The sequence below is a fragment of the Salmo salar genome, chromosome ssa01, assembly GCF_905237065.1.
Source record: "Salmo salar chromosome ssa01, Ssal_v3.1, whole genome shotgun sequence".
NCBI lineage: Eukaryota > Metazoa > Chordata > Actinopteri > Salmoniformes > Salmonidae > Salmo > Salmo salar.
Genome location: NC_059442.1, coordinates 17,045,523 through 17,062,202, shown reverse-complemented (window position 1 = coordinate 17,062,202; position 16,680 = coordinate 17,045,523). Strand labels below are relative to the sequence as shown.

At 50.7% G+C, this 16,680-nt stretch overlaps 1 protein-coding gene across 2 annotated transcripts in view; it reads right to left on the bottom strand.

Moving 5' to 3' along the window:
* The window catches only part of LOC106569018 (kinesin-like protein KIF26B), a 204,937-nt gene that overhangs the window by 120,963 nt on the left and 67,294 nt on the right, over nucleotides 1–16,680 (bottom strand). The window contains exons 3-4 of one of the 2 annotated variants that reach the window (XM_045714734.1): nucleotides 10,144–10,836; nucleotides 132–298 (exon numbers count right to left, since the gene is read on the bottom strand). In XM_045714734.1, coding sequence (XP_045570690.1) covers nucleotides 132–298; nucleotides 10,144–10,836 — 860 coding nt within the window. The remainder of the gene's footprint in view (nucleotides 1–131; nucleotides 299–10,143; nucleotides 10,837–16,680) is intronic. The other variant, XM_045714735.1, reaches the window with a different exon arrangement.

The following is a 16,680-nucleotide window of genomic DNA, read 5'->3' as shown; positions in this document are numbered from 1 at the left end:
AAGATTGAAGGAGAAGGGCTGAAGGACTCTGCAGGCCTTTGTCAGTGTGTGTGTGTGTCTAACTGTCTGTCTGTGCGTTTACATGTACACTGTATAAAGGTGTAAAGTTATATAAATCTGGTTGTTCTTACCTGGCGAAGAAGGATGCAGCAGCAGAGGTGGTGGTTGGGGTTGCCGTGGTAACCTGCAAAGTGGGAGGGACCTGGGAGGGTGAGGGGGCGGGGACATCAGCATTGTAGTGGTTCAGAGCCTCCTCCGTCAGACCCTCTCTACACCCCTCTGATATCATCTGGGAGATCTACACACACACACAGCCATTATACAACAATAACAACACAAAAGAGAAAGGGGGACATCGGAGAGAGATGGTCACACATGTTGTGTGACTGGAACGACAACAGACAGAAACAGTAGTAAGAATATAGGACTGGAGGAACTACACCTGTTTGTTTGCTTTAAGGAGAGAAAAGAACAGGTTTTCCTTCCACTGGTGACAAAGTGCCAGTCAGACCAGAGGGAGACCTGGTGCCATCGTCCTCCATCTGTCACCTCCATACTACCCGACTGGCATCTGGCATCTCTCTCTCTCTCTCTCTCTCTCTCTCTCTCTCTCTCTCTCTCTCTCTCTCTCTCTCTCTCTCTCTCTCTCTCTCTCTCTCTCTCTCTCTCTCTCTCTCTCTCTCTCTCTCTCTCTCTCTCTCTCTCTCTCTCTCTCTCTCTCTCTCTCTCTCTCTCTCTCTCTCTCTCTCTCTCTCTCTCTCTCTCTCTCTCTCTCTCTCTCTCTCTCTCTCTCTCTCTCTCTCTCTCTCTCTCTCTCTCTCTCTCTCTCTCTCTCTCTCTCTCTCTCTCTCTCTCTCTCTCTCTATATATATATATATATATATATATATATATATAAAGATCTGATTGTTCCTCTTGAACGTGTTGATGAAGTTAACCTTAATTTATTTTCACATTTTCAGTAATGTTTGTTAAGTATAAAGAATATTCATAAAACGAATGCATTGGATTCATCTAGTGATTAATATAGTATTTTTGACTATAGGTGCTTTACATTGTATGGGGCTGTAAGTCCTATCCAGTATCCACCACTAATATGTTGTCCTACCTGGATGGATGAAGCTCGGCGGCCATTTTGTACCAGCAGGCTCATGCCATATCGCTGTATCAGCACTCTTTAAATGTCATCCCGATATAGGGAACCATTTATAAAGCTCTCTCTCTCTCTCCTTTTCTCCCCCCCAAATCTCTCCTTCTCCATCTCCTCACTCTCACTCTGCTTTCTTCTCAACTCCCTAGCTCCCTCTCCTTCAACATGCACACACACCCCTGCAGTAGTCTAGCTTTGGAGGTTGTGTGTGACCTCCTGTCTGAATTCACAGTGATTTATCATCATGTTCTCGCTCTGCTCTAATGGTAAAACAGGAGTGTTAAAGTCACACTATGTTACTGCAGGGAAGAGGGGAGAGGGGCTACACAGGACACACACACACACACGGTTGATTGATTGGCTAATTAGTGTAGAATAGTCTACTTGCGTTATCCACAGACCGAAATACCTGATTTAGAAACAGAAATATAGGACATCTGCCACATACACCCTACTGGGAGGTGTGTGTGTGTTTGTGTGTGTTGTGTGTGTGTGGCTCGATCGGGTGCCAGCACTTGACTGCTTGCGGGAGCCTAACCCTTCTTGATTAGTGTGCAGCTGTTCTACACTGCTAAAGCATGGTATTAGTATCACAGGGCTATGCTACAGGCTAGGCTATATGCTACAGGCTAGGCTATATGCATAATGTGAAGACAATGGCTGACTGATGGCTCTTTGATGGGCGTCGTGCCATCTCAGCACAAGGAAAATGGAGGGAAGAAATAAAATGGACTCGTATATCTTAAAGCTCCTGAGTGGTGCAGGGGTCTAAGGCACTGCAGGCCCTGGTTCGACCCCGGCTGTATCACAACCGGCCGTGATTGGGAGTCCCATAGGGCGGCCCACAATTGGCCCAGCGTCGTCTGGGTTAGGGGAGGGTTTGGCCGGGGTAGGCCGTCATTGTAAAATAAGAATGTATTCTTAACTGACTTGCCTAGATAACTAAAGGTTCAATTTAAAAAGAATAATATCTTCCTGACTCTATTCCACAGACACACACACACACAGTGTATTTCTAGTAGCACCCTGGGCTGTGTGCCAGGCGGGCCTCAGAGAGGTGACCTTGGGACAGGGGATGGAGGGATAGAGGAGAGAAAAGGAAGGAGGGAGGGAGGGAATGGAGGACGCAGACAGGGTGTGAGGGATGAATTCGACAGAAGGGCTAGAAAAAGGCTTAGGGGAGGTGAAGAAGGGTCAGGAGTGTAGGGGACAGGGGAGTGTGAGGGAGAGACAAGATGATGATGAGGGGGGTGAGGGAGAGAGAGGGGGTCGATGAGGGGGAAGGGAGATGAGGGGAACAGGGGAGATGAGGAGGTAGGGAGATGAGAGGAACAGGGGAGATGACAGGAACAGGGGAGATGAGGCAGTAGGGAGATGAGCGGGTAGGGAGATGAGAGGAACAGGGGGATAAGACAGTAGGGAGATGAGAGAGAGGGAACGTGGGCGGGAGATGAGGGGAACAGGGGAGATGAGGCAGTAGGGAGATGAGCGGGTAGGGAGATGAGAGGAACAGGGGGATAAGACAGTAGGGAGATGAGAGAGAGGGAACGTGGGCGGGAGATGAGGGGAACAGGGGAGATGAGTAGGTAGGGAGATGAGGAGGTAGGGAGATGGGGGAAACAGGGGAGATGAGGGGAACAGGGGAGATGAGGAGGTAGGGAGATGAGAGGAACAGGGGAGATGAGAGGAACATGGGAGATGAGGGGAACAGGGGAGATGAGGGGAACAGGGGAGATAAGGCAGTAGGGAGATGAGGGGAACAGGGGAGATGAGGGGAACGGGAGATAAGGCAGTAGGGAGATGAGCGAGTAGGGAGATGAGAGGAACAAGGGACATGAGAGGAACAGGGGACATGAGAGGAACAGGGGACATGAGAGGAACAGGGGAGTAAGGCAGTAGGGAGATGAGCGGGTAGGGAGATGAGAGGAACAGGGGACATGAGAGGAACAGGGGAGATAAGGCAGTAGGGAGATGAGGGGAACAGGGGAGATGAGAGGAACAGGGGAGATGAAGAGGAAGGGAGATGAGGAGGTAGGGAGATGAGGGGAACAGGGGAGATGAGGAGGTAGGGAGATGAGGGGAACAGGGGAGATGAGGAGGTAGGGAGATGAGGAGAACAGGGGAGATGAGGAGGTAGGGAGATGAGGGGAACAGGGGAGATGAGGAGGTAGGGAGATGAGGGGAACAGGGGAGATGAGGAGGTAGGGAGATGAGGAGAACAGGGGAGATGAGGAGGTAGGGAGATGAGGGGAACAGGGGAGATGAGGAGGTAGGGAGATGAACGGGTAGGGAGATGAGGGGAACGGGGAGATGAGAGGAACGGGGAAGATGAGAGGAACGGGGGAGATGAGAGGAACGGGGGAGATGAGAGGAACGGGGAGATGAGAGGAACGGGGGAGATGAGAGGAACGGGGAGATGAGGGGAACAGGGGAGATGAGGGGAACAGGGGAGATGAGGGGAACAGGGGAGATGAGGGGAACAGGGGAGATGAGAGGAACAGGGGAGATGAGAGGAACAGGGGAGATGAGAGGAACAGGGGAGATGAGGGGAACAGGGGAGATGAGAGGAACAGGGGAGATGAGAGGTACAGGGGAGATGAGAGGAACAGGGGAGATGAGGAGGTAGGGAGATGAGCGGGTAGGGAGATGAGAGGAACAGGGGAGATGAGAGGAACAGGGGAGATGAGGAGGTAGGGAGATGAGCGGGTAGGGAGATGAGAGGAACAGGGGAGATGAGAGGAACAGGGGAGATAAGGCAGTAGGGAGATGAGGGGAACAGGGGATCTGAGGGGAACAGGGGATCTGAGGGGAACAGGGGAGATGAGAGGAACAGGGGAGACGAGAGGAACAGGGGAGATGAGAGGAACAGGGGAGATGAGAGGAACAGGGGAGATGAAAGGAACAGGGGAGCTGAGAGGAACAGGGGAGATGAGAGGAACAGGGGAGATAAGGCAGTAGGGAGATGAGGGGAACAGGGGAGATGAGAGGAACAGGGGAGATGAGGGGAACAGGGGAGATGAAAGGAACAGGGGAGCTGAGAGGAACAGGGGAGATGAGAGGAACAGGGGAGATGAGAGGAACAGGGGAGATAAGGCAGTAGGGAGATGAGAGAGAGGGAACGTGTGTCACGACTTCCGCCAAAGTCGGCCCCTCTCCTTGTTCGGGCGGCGTTCGGCGGTCGACGTCACCGGCTTTCTAGTCACCACCAATCCATGTTTCCCTTTTCGTTTTGTTTTGTCTTGATTACACACACCTGGTTTCAATTCCCTTATTATGTTCCCTATTTAACCCTCTGGCTTACCTTTCTGTTTTGTCCGTGATTGTTCTTTGTCAGTGGTTGTTGGAGGTGTTTCTCCTCACACTGTTGTTTTGCTGTTGGAGCTTTTGCTTGTGTTTTTTTTTAGTAAACTAGACTGTTTTCACTCAAACCTGTGTCCTGCGCCCGACTCCGCTATGTTTCCAAACCAAAAGCGTTACAGAATCACGGACCATTTTAAATGGAATCAGCAGGCGCAGCCAGCCCTCCTCTCCCAGTAGAGGAGCGCGTCCAGCAGCACGCGACCATGTTACAAAGTCTCGGGACAGCCATGGATCGCGTGCTGCAGACCATGGACAGATGGGAGAGAAGAGGATTTTCTGTCGACCCAGCCACACCACCTCCACCCGCACCTCTACCTACACCCATGCCCACCCATCCGTGGGATTCGGCTCTCGCTCCCAGGAGCGTATGACGGAACAGCTGCCGGGTGCCAGGGGTTCCTACTCCAGCTGGAGCTCTACCTGGCAGCTGTTCAGCCGGCCCCTTCGGGATGTGAGAGAGTGAGCGCCCTCATCTCCTGCCTGACTGGAAAAGCCCTGGAGTGGGCCAACGCCATCTGGGGAAGGGAAGGCCCAACTCTGGATGACTACGAGGACTTCTCCCGCCGCGTCCGGGCAGTATTTGACCATCCACCGGAAGGGAGAGCGGCAGGGGAGCACTTGTTCCATTTGAGACAGGGGATGAGGAGCGCTAAGGAGTTTGCGCTGGACTTTAGAACTCTGGCGGCGGGCGCGGGATAGAATGAGCGGGCCCTGATCGACCACTACAGGTGTAGTTTGCGAGAGGACTTTCGTAGGGAGCTAGCCTGCAGGGACACCACCCTCATCCTGGACCAGCTGGTGGACTTATCTATCCGGCTGGATAACCTGTTGGCCTCCCGTGGACATCCGGATCGGGGTCCGTTAGTTCCATCCCCCAGCTCCTTAGACCCAACACCCATGGAGTTGGGAGGGGCTGCGATGAGGGGGGCCGGAGGGGGGACCATTCCCTGCACTAGCTGTGGCCGCAGAGGGCACAGTGCTAGTCGGTGCTGGGGAGGTTCTCCAGGAAGTCGAGGTAGCAGGCGGAACACTGGTGGTTCATCCCTTGTGAGTAGGCACATGACTCACCCAGAGCCCCCTGTTGCTCACATGTGGTTATCTATAGAATTTCCGGGGTTTTCCCCGCATAAGGCGCTAGTAGACTCAGGTGCAGCTGGGAACTTTATTGACCGTTCCTTGGCACATAGATTAGGGATTCCTATTGTTCCCGTTGATGTTCCCTTCCCTGTACATGCCCTAGATAGTCGTCCTTTGGGGTCGGGGCTAATTAGGGAGGTTACAGCTCCCATTGCTATGATAACGCAGGGGGGTCATGAGGAGAGAATTAGTCTCTTTCTTATCGACTCTCCTGCGTTTCCCGTTGTGTTGGGTCTTCCCTGGTTGGCCTCTCATGATCCTACTATTTCGTGGCAACAGAGGGCTCTCAAGGGATGGTCCTGTCAGTGTTCAGGGAGGTGTGTAGGTGTTTCCTTAGGTGCCACTACGGTGGAAAGTCCAAACCAGGTTTCCACCATGCACATTCCCCCCGAATATGCCGATTTGGCACTCGCCTTCTGTAAAAGGAAGGCGACTCAATTACCACCCCATCAACCGGGGGATTGTGCGATAAATCTCCTGGTTGGCGCTGCACTTCCCAGGAGTCACGTGTATCCTCTGTCACAGGAGGAGACGGCGGCTATGGAGACGTATGTCACCGAATCTCTGGGACAAGGATACATTCGGCCCGCCACTTCACCTGTCTCCTCGAGTTTCTTTTTTGTGAAGAAGAAGCATGGAGGTTTACGCCCGTGCATTGACTATCGAGGTTTGAACCAGATTACGGTAAAATACAGTTACCTGCTGCCTCTCATCGCCAGTATGACAGAGTCATTGCACGGGGCGCACTTCTTCACAAAATTGGACCTCAGGAGTACTTACAACCTGGTGCGTATCCGGGAAGGGGATGAGTGGAAGACGGCATTTAGCACCACTTCTGGGCACTATGAGTACCTCGTCATGCCGTATGGGTTAATGAATGCTCCATCCGTCTTCCAATCATTTGTGGATGAGATATTCAGGGACCTGCACGGGCGGGGTGTAGTGGTGTATATAGATGACATTCTAATATACTCCACTACCCGCGCCGAGCATGTGTCCCTTGTACGCAGGGTGCTTGGTCGACTGTTGGAGCATGACCTTTACGTCAAGGCGGAGAAATGTCTGTTCTTCCAACAGTCCGTCTCCTTCCTAGGGTACCGTTTATCCGCATCAGGGGTGGAGATGGAGAATGACTGCATTTCAGCCGTGCGTAATTGGCCGACTCCAACCACGGTAAAGGAGGTGCAGCGGATTTTAGGGTTTGCCAACTACTACCAGAGGTTTATCCGGGGTTTTGGGCAGGTGGCGGCTCCCATTACCTCCTTGCTGAAGGGGGGACCGTTGCGACTGCAGTGGTCGGCTGAGGCGGACAGGGCTTTTGGTCACTTGAAGGCCCCGTTTACCACGGCTCCAGTGCTAGCGCATCCTGATCCCTCCTTAGCATTCATAGTTGAGGTGGACGCGTCCGAGGCTGGAATAGGGTCAGTGCTATCTCAGCGCTCGGGTACGCCACCAAAACTCCGCCCATGTGCTTTCTTTTCGAAGAAGCTCAGTCCGGCGGAGCGAAACTATGACGTGTGGGATAGGGAGTTGTTAGCTGTTGTCGGGGCCCCGAAGGCGTGGAGACATTGGCTTGAGGGGGCTAGACACCCTTTCCTCATTTGGACTGACCACCGAAATCTGGAGTACATTCGGGCAGCGAGGAGACTGAACCCTCGCCAGGCTAGGTGGGCTATGTTTTTCACCCGCTTTGTTTTCACCCTCTCCTACAAACCAGGTTCCCAGAACGTGAAGGCAGATGCACTGTCCCGGCTGTATGATACAGAGGAGCGGTCCACGGAGCCCACTCCCATAATTCCAGCTTCTTGCCTGGTGGCACCGGTGTTATGGGAGGTGGACGCGGACATCGAACGGGCGTCACGTGCAGAGCCCACTCCCCCCATTGTCCAGTTGGGCGCTTGTACGTTCCGTTTGATGTCCGCGATCGTTTGATCTGTTGGGCTCACACGTCACCCTCCTCTGGTCATCCTGGTATCGGTCGGACGGTGCGCTGCCTTGCGGGGAAGTACTGGTGGCCCACTTTAGCTAAGGACGTGAGGGTTTATGTCTCCTCCTGTTCGGTATGCGCACAGTGCAAGGCACCTAGACATCTGCCCAGAGGGAAATTACAACCCCTTCCCGTTCCGCAACGACCGTGGTCACACCTATCGGTGGATTTCGTGACGGATCTTCCTCCGTCACAAGGAAACACCACGATCCTGGTCGTTGTGGATCGGTTTTCTAAGTCCTGCCGTCTCCGTCCTTTGCCCGGTCTCCCTACGGCTCTACAAACTGCGGAGGCCCTGTTCACCCATGTATTCCGGTACTACAGGGTGCCTGAGGACATAGTGTCTGATCGGGGTCCCCAATTTATGTCTAGAGTCTGGAGGGCATTTATGGAACGCCTGGGGGTCTCGGTCAGCCTTGCCTCAGGTTTCCACCCCGAGATCATAGGGTAGGTGGAGAGTCAACCCAGAGGTGGGTAGGTTTCTGCGGTCCTATTGCCAGGACCGGCCGGGGGAGTGGGCAACGTTTATCCCCTGGGCGGAGATGGCCCAAAACTCCCTCCGCCACTCTTCTACTAATCTAACCCCTTTTCAGTGTGTGCTGGGTTATCAGCCGGTCCTGGCACCATGGCATCAGAGCCAGATCGAGGCTCCTGCGGTGGATGAATGGTTTCGGCACTCGGAGGAGACATGGAACGCTGCCCATGTCCGACTACAACGAGCCATCAGGCGGCAAAAGGCGAGTGCCGACAGCCACCGCAGTGATGCCCCGGTTTATGCACCGGGGGATCGGGTCTGGCTCTCGACCCGAAACCTGCCCCTTCACCTGCCCTGCCGGAAGCTGGGTCCGCGGTTTGTGGGGCCATTTAAAGTCCTGAGGAGACTGAACGAGGTTTGTTATAGGTTACCCCTGATTATCATATTAACCCCTCGTTCCATGTGTCTCTCCTCAGGCCGGTGGTGGCTGGTCCGCTCCAGCAGTCTGAGGTGCGGGAGGTTCCTCTGCCCCCTCTGGACATCGAGGGGGCCCCGGTGTAGACAGTACGAGCCATTATGGACTCTAGACGTCGGGCGAGGGGCCTTCAGTACCTCGTGGAGTGGGAGGGGTACGGCCCGGAGGAGCGATGCTGGGTACCGGCGGAGGACATCCTGGACCCATCGTTACTCCAGGAGTTTCACCTTTTCCGCCCGGATCGTCCTGCGCCCCGTCCCCCGGGTCGTCCCCGAGGCAAGTGTCGGCAAGGGGGGGTACTGTAACGACTTCCGCCGAAGTCGGCCCCTCTCCTTGTTCGGGCGGCGTTCAGCGGTCGAGGTCACCGGCTTTCTAGTCACCACCGATCCATGTTTCCCTTTTCGTTTTGTTTTGTCTTGATTACACACACCTGGTTTCAATTCCCTTATTATGTTCCCTATTTAACCCTCTGGCTTACCTTTCTGTTTTGTCCGTGATTGTTCTTTGTCAGTGGTTGTTGGAGGTGTTTCTCCTCACACTGTTGTTTTGCTATTGGAGATTTTGCTTGTGTTTTTTCTGAGTAAACTAGACAGGGGAGATGAGGAGGTAGGGAGATGAGGTAGAGGGACATGGGGTGGGAGAGAGATGAGAGGTGAGGGACAGGGGTGGTAGGGAGATGAGGAGGTAGGGAGATGAGGTAGAGGGACATGGGGTGGGAGAGAGATGAGAGGTGAGGGACAGGGGGTGGTAGGGAGATGAGGGAGAACAGGGGTGCGACAGGAGAGTTCCCTGGAGTCCTCATCATCAGGATATTGATTATTACACGGAATCAGAACACAGAGCACTAACTCTCTCATTTTTACATACTTTTCAGACTTGATTTGCCCTAACTGCAGCCTATAGGGAATAATACATCTACAAACGTAGGCTCTCTCCACCCCCGCCCCCACCAACCTGTCTCTTTCAATAACCGTTTACAGTCCTCTCCCAGAAGCCTCTGTTCCAAGAGGTGTCCTCATCTTCCCTTCGGTTACCACTCTCAGCTGAGGACAGCCTCCACTCACACACATACATACACTTTGTCTGACCTCTTGCTCATGGCTAATATACGTCATCGGGGCCAGACACAATCTAATGAACCCTATGTGCGTCGACACCTGGGACAGACTGCTACTCCATTTCAGAGGAAAAGGGAGGACAGAAGCTCAGTTCAACCTCACAGTTCCTTCTCTCCCTTTGGTCAACAAATTGGGGGAGACGTTTTGAAAAATAAGGTCAATCCCTGTCAAAATGGGCCCTGAAGTCAGACACGGAACATAACAATTCCACTTTTTTTTTTGTGCCAACACTCTTTCCAGTTACACACTTTCTGGAAACAGATCCACTTTCATTTATTTTGATTCTTTCCCCCCAATTCTATCTACTCGCATTTCAAAAAGTCTATCATCACACACACACACACACACACACACACACACACACACACACACACACACACACACACACACACACACACACACACACACACACACACACACACACACACACACACAGAATACCTGGTAGGGGTAGAGTGTGACTCCCCCTCCATTGCTGCGAGACATGTACTGGTGAGCCTGCAGGGCTGCCGTGCTCAGTAACGCTCCGCTACCAGAACCATTATTACTAGGGCTGTGGGGCGGCTGGGCCGGCTGAACACCGCTGGCTTTACTGCTGTGTGCCGGAGAGCCGTTTCTCCTCTCAACCCCCAAGCCGACCCCTAGGGAGCTGGGCTTGGACCCATGGCGGGGGTATCCTCCCTGGTGCACAGAGGATGGAGCTATAGATGAGGAGGCTGGGGCTAGAGCTGAAGAGGTTGCCTGGGCAGAGGTTTGCCGCACAGATGCTGCACCTTGGCAGGGGTTGGAGGCAGTGTGGCTGGGGCTTGAGGATGATGCACTAGAGGAGGATGGAGGCATGGTAGGGTGGTGTGGGTGTGGATGGGGGTAGGCTGCTGAGGCTGAGAGGAGGTAGGCCCAGTCCCGTGGTGCTGTGGGGCCCTGGGGAAGGCCACTGCGGCTGGGCAGGGTGGGGGACGAGCTGGGGGACAGGTCCCACTGGTCCATGGTCAGCACCATGTGGACTGCTTCCTGTTTCAGCTGGGTAAGATGAGTGGAACACACGTCACAGCGACTGTCACGCTCGTTCCACGCCCGCCGCGAGCTGTTGGGCACCTGGAGCTGGTCGTGGAGGAGGAGGGAGAAGGAGGGATCCTATGAAAAATAGAGAAAAAGAAGGAGAAAGGTGGTTAGTTAAGTTATTTACATTGGTTGACAACACTACATCTTCACAATGCAGAGGACTGTGGATCTGAAATAGGCTGTGGTTGATTCTGATGGTAGCATACATTAAACAAACAATGGAGAAACTAATACACACAAACACAGAACACACACACTGAACACACACACACACACACACACACACAGAACACACACACACACTGAACATACACACTGGATTTGTATCTATTTGAGCACTCTGAAGCTCTCTGTTCAGAGAGATAAAGCTTCTAAGAGTCGACTGAACAAACAAAAAGGTCTTTCTCCTGCCTGACTTTGTCTGCTTGTTTGGTTTAGCAGAAGAAGAAGAAAGACAAAGGCAGAACTCATTAACCAAGTTGTTCAGAGAGAGATAGAAACTACAGATACTGAGAAACAAATAAGAGATATAGAGAGGAGAGAGAACAGGGTTGGGGTAGACAGAGAGAGAACAGGGTTGGGGTAGACAGAGAGCGAGAGAGACAGAGAGAGAGAGACAGAGAGGGAACAGGGTTGTGGTAGACAGAGAGAGAGAGAACAGGGTTGGGGTAGACAGAGAGAGAGAGAGACAAAGAGGGAACAGGGTTGGGGTAGACAGAGAGAGAGAGAGAGAGAGACAGAGAGAGAGAGAGAACAGGGTTGGGGTAGACAGAGAGAGAAACACAGAGAGAGAAACAGAGAGAGAGAGAGAGAGAGAGAGAGAGAGAACAGGGTTGGGGTAGACAGAGAGAGAGAGAGAGAGAGAGAGAGAGAGAGAGAGAGAGAGAGAGAGAGATAAAGAAACCAACCCTACAGCCTGCAGACACACAGCAATAAATACAGAAACACACACACACACACACACACACACACACACACACAAGCAAACAGTATGTTCATACGCACAAACAAACACGCACAAGGACAGGACACAACTCTTTCTGTTCTCTCTCCCTATTCATCACATCAAAAAGAATGACTGAAGGTAAAAGCCATTCACCTTCACTCTTCCTGACTCTGCTATCTATACCTGTATGAAGCCTGGAGTCTGAAGGCAGCATTATTCTCCACTCTGCTATACCTGTATGAAGCCTGGAGTCTGAAGGCAGCATTATTCTCCACTCTGCTATACCTGTATGAAGCCTGGAGTCTGAAGGCAGCATTATTCTCCACTCTGCTATACCTGTATGAAGCCTGGAGTCTGAAGGCAGCATTATTCTCCACTCTGCTATACCTGTATGAAGCCTGGAGTCTGAAGGCAGCATTATTCTCCACTCTGCTATACCTGTATGAAGCCTGGAGTCTGAAGGCAGCATTATTCTCCACTCTGCTATACCTGTATGAAGCCTGGAGTCTGAAGGCAGCATTATTCTCCACTCTGCTATACCTGTATGAAGGCTGGAGTCTGAAGGCAGCATTATTCTCTAGCAAACCTCCCACCATGACTCAATAGGCAGAGAGCTCCTATATGTCTATCACCAGGGTAGGAGCCTGACACACACACACACACACACACATCAATGTGTAATGGTCTTGAAATGGCGGGTTTGATTCCCGTTGGGGCCACCCATATGAAAATGTATTCAAGCATAACTGTAAGTCACTTTGGATAAAACTGTTTGTTTTTTGGTATACATTATATCAAGTACAGGGGTTTTAGTCCACAGGTAAACATAAGTTACTTATATAGCTTTGTGGGTGACCTGACCAAATTCACATAGAAATGTGAGTCATAGCTCTGTCATTCGTATTGAAAGCAAGTCGGATAAGCGGTAGATCCGTTCTATGGGCGCTATTTCTATGCTTCCCGTCCTTGTTATGTTATCATCTCTCCCATATAAAAGATGAGGATCTAATGGTGTTCCAGGTAATGGCCTAACCAGTCCACGTGAATGTTTACTGACCTGGCTATGTGCTCACACACACACACACACACACACACAAAACACAAAAACACACACACACACACACACACACACACACACACACACACACACACAGTGTGATGCTAGGAGACGCTGCGAGCTGGACCTCTTCTCTCTGACACTAATTCACATGTATTTGTTTCGGTGCTGCTGAGCAAACACACACACATACACACACACACGGCTCTTTGTCTGAACTTTTTATTTATAGACCCAATCACCATCACTAACCAGGACCACACTAACACACGCTAAAACAGTTTCCTTCTTAACACTGCTCTATGTAATGGGAGCTGGAATGAGCTGTGACCAATCAGCCTCTGTGACACACACATAAACAAACCAGCTCCTCTGGTCCTGCTAAGGGTTGCTAGTGAGTGAAGGACATTAGAACTGATCTGGATAACTCCCTCACCTCTCCCCTCCTTCAAACCCATCTGATATATAGTATGACCAAACAATAATGTTTTCATTCCACTATATTACTACAGTATTATTATTAGTGCTATTACCTCTACTACTAGTACAAGGTGCTATCTAGAGCCTAAAAGGGTTCTTCGGCTGTCCCCATAGGAGAACCCTTTGAAGAACCATGTTTGGGTCCAGGTAGAACCCTTTCCACAGAGGGTTTTACATGGAACCAAAAACGGGTTCTGTGATGGGGACAGCCGAAGAACCCTTTTGGAACCCTTTATTTTTCTAAGAGTGTACTTACTGCAAGTAGTAATTACTCCTACCACTACCACCAATATAGTACTACTCTGAACCCTCTCAGACCCTCTGTAGGATGTATGACAGCTGTAATGTTCTGAACCCTCTCAGACCCTCTGTAGGATGTATGACAGCTGTAATGTTCTGAACCCTCTCAGACCCTCTGTAGGATGTATGACAGCTGTAATGTTCTGAACCCTCTCAGACCCTCTGTAGGATGTATGACAGCTGTAATGTTCTGAACCCTCTCAGACCCTCTGTAGGATGTATGACAGCTGTAATGTTCTGAACCCTCTCAGACCCTCTGTAGGATGTATGACAGCTGTAATGTTCTGAACCCTCTCAGACCCTCTGTAGGATGTATGGCAGCTGTAATGTTCCCCTCCCCTCCTCATCCATCCTCTCTCCCCTCCTCCCCCATCCCCCTCCCTCCTCCCCTCATCCCCTCGCTCCTTCCTTCCTTCTCTCTATCTTGGCCAGGTCGCAATTGTAAATGAGAACTTGTTCTCAACTTGCCTACCTGGTTAAATAAAGGTGAACTAAATCAATAAAATCCTCCCTCCACAGTATAATGAGCTGTAGTACATTTGACTTTTCATCCTTAATTGGAAACATGAAAATGCTACAAATCTCCTGCCTCCCTAGCTCCACACACACACACACACACACACACACACACAGACACACACACAGACACACACACACACACACACACACACACACACACACACACACACACACACACACACACACACACACACACACACACACACACACACACAGCACACACACACACACACACACACACACACACACAGACACACACAGACACAGACACACCCACACAGACACAGACACACAGACACAGACACACACAGACACACCCACACCCACACACACAGACACACCCACACCCACACAGACACACACAGACACACACACACAGACACACACAATATCAGGTAAATAAGCAGCATTAAGTCACCCCTGGACCCTCCTGTCTTTCAATCCCTTTATTACCATCAAAAGAGTGTGTGTGTGTGTGTGTGTGTGTGTGTGTGTGTGTGTGTGTGTGTGTGTGTGTGTGTGTGTGTGTGTGTGTGTGTCTGTGTGTCTGTGTGTGTGTGTGTGCTGTGTGTGTGTGTGTGTGTGTGTGTGTGTGTGTGTGTGTGTGTGTGTCTGTGTGTGTGTCTGTGTGTGTGTCTGTGTCTGTGTGTGTGTCTGTGTGTGTGTGTGTGTGTGTGTGTGTGCATTACAGCTGTCAAACCCTCTCACAGAAGTGTGGCTTAGTCAATTACAATACCCTTACAGAAGATGTCCCAGTGCACCACACACACACACCCCCATATTACTATACTTGTGAGGACTTTTTGGGGACCAACAATTGAACCTAACCCTAACCAAATCCTAACCATAACCATAACCATAAACCTAACCCTAATTCCAACTCTAATCCTAACCACTAAGCCTAAAATAGCAAAATGTCCTCACTTCTCTGAATTGTAGTTGGTTTACGATTCTTATGAGGACTTGTGGTACTCACAAGTAACGTGTACACAGCCACATACACACGTCCCATTACACCAAAACCTGGAGCTCGGGTTGAAGGGTCAGAAATTACAAAGAAGCTACTGAGAAGTCTGTAGAACCTTCCATAATGCATACTGTCCAGGGGTGGAACACAAGCCTATAATAAAGAAGGGTGAACATTTAAAACGTTATCTTCTGTTCCTGCATACATACCAATGTCTTACTAAGCCCAACGTCAATAAGTCTAATGACATAATGAAATGCAGACCGTTTTCAAAAGTTAGCGAAGACCCCAGAAGCACGTTAGCAGCAAAACGGACCTGGAATGTCAGATATTACAACGTTAACTTACTTTAACATGACACATTTCTGCTTGGTGGTGTTTAAACGTTTACGTACGGTCTTATTTCAAATGTCAGTATATTCCAGCCTTGAGACGGTGGCTAAACGATGCCTTCTTCTGCGTATAGTATGAAGCATGTCCAGACATGAAGTTTAACAAGCGCTGTATAGAGGGTTCATACTGTATGTTCTCAATGGGCTGTTTGTTACATTGTTTAAACAGTATGTATATCTGAGGGCTCCCTAACCTCTAACCACACGTCTGTTAGCAGCCCTGTATCAATACAGCACATGTGCTGCTGAGACTGACCTGTGTGTGTGTGTGTGTGTGTGTGTGTGTGTGTGTGTGTGTGTGTGTGTGGCTCGCAAGTACTCAGAGAAGGAACTTGGCACATGACACACACACAGACCACAGTCCCACAAAGCAGCCCTTCATGCTAACACACACACACACACACACACACACACACACACACACACACAAACACCCACACACACACACACACACACACACACACACACACACACACACACACACACCTCAGGATCCTGAACCTGATTAATAGTCTACATCTTTAAAATCAGGACCACAACAGAGGAAGGTCACACAAACAAATGATGGTATGATCAGGTCAGCGTGGTCTCTAGCTGGCATAGCCACAAGGTCATAAAATCTGATTTTAAACCTAACCGCACTGCTAACCCTAATGTCTAACCCAAACCTTAAATTAAAACCAAAAAGCACATTTTTGTTTTCATACATTAGTACGATAGAGCCGACTTTGCAGCTGGCCCATCTAGCAGAAATCAACCAGTTCTGCCTCCAGGACAAGACTCATGGTAATAAAGGTTGACCTGCATCAGGTGAGGGACAGAGTGTGTGAGGGAAGGAAGGGGTTTAGGTGTGTATACTGGCCCTATACAGACAAGTATATTGTAGAGTAAAATGACCACTGCCTTCCCACACTGACAGACAGACTTTTAAACAGAAGACGTTCAGTTGGGACTGACATGACCCATTACACAACACACTACCCCTGTCCCCTCCAAGTTACATCAATTACCTCACCCTCTTCTTCTCTTTCTACCCTTTCAGTGTTCTCTCCCTCCCTCCCTCTGTTCCTCTCTCCCTCACCCTGAGGGAAATGGGCGAGGAGGACAGTGGTAGAGGGCAAGAGAGAGGAGGACATCTTTCCAACAGGTAATACACTCAGCCTGAGATCCAGTTATAAACACACACACACACACACACACACACATCCACACACACACACACACACACACACACATGACAAGCAGCCAAGTAGTC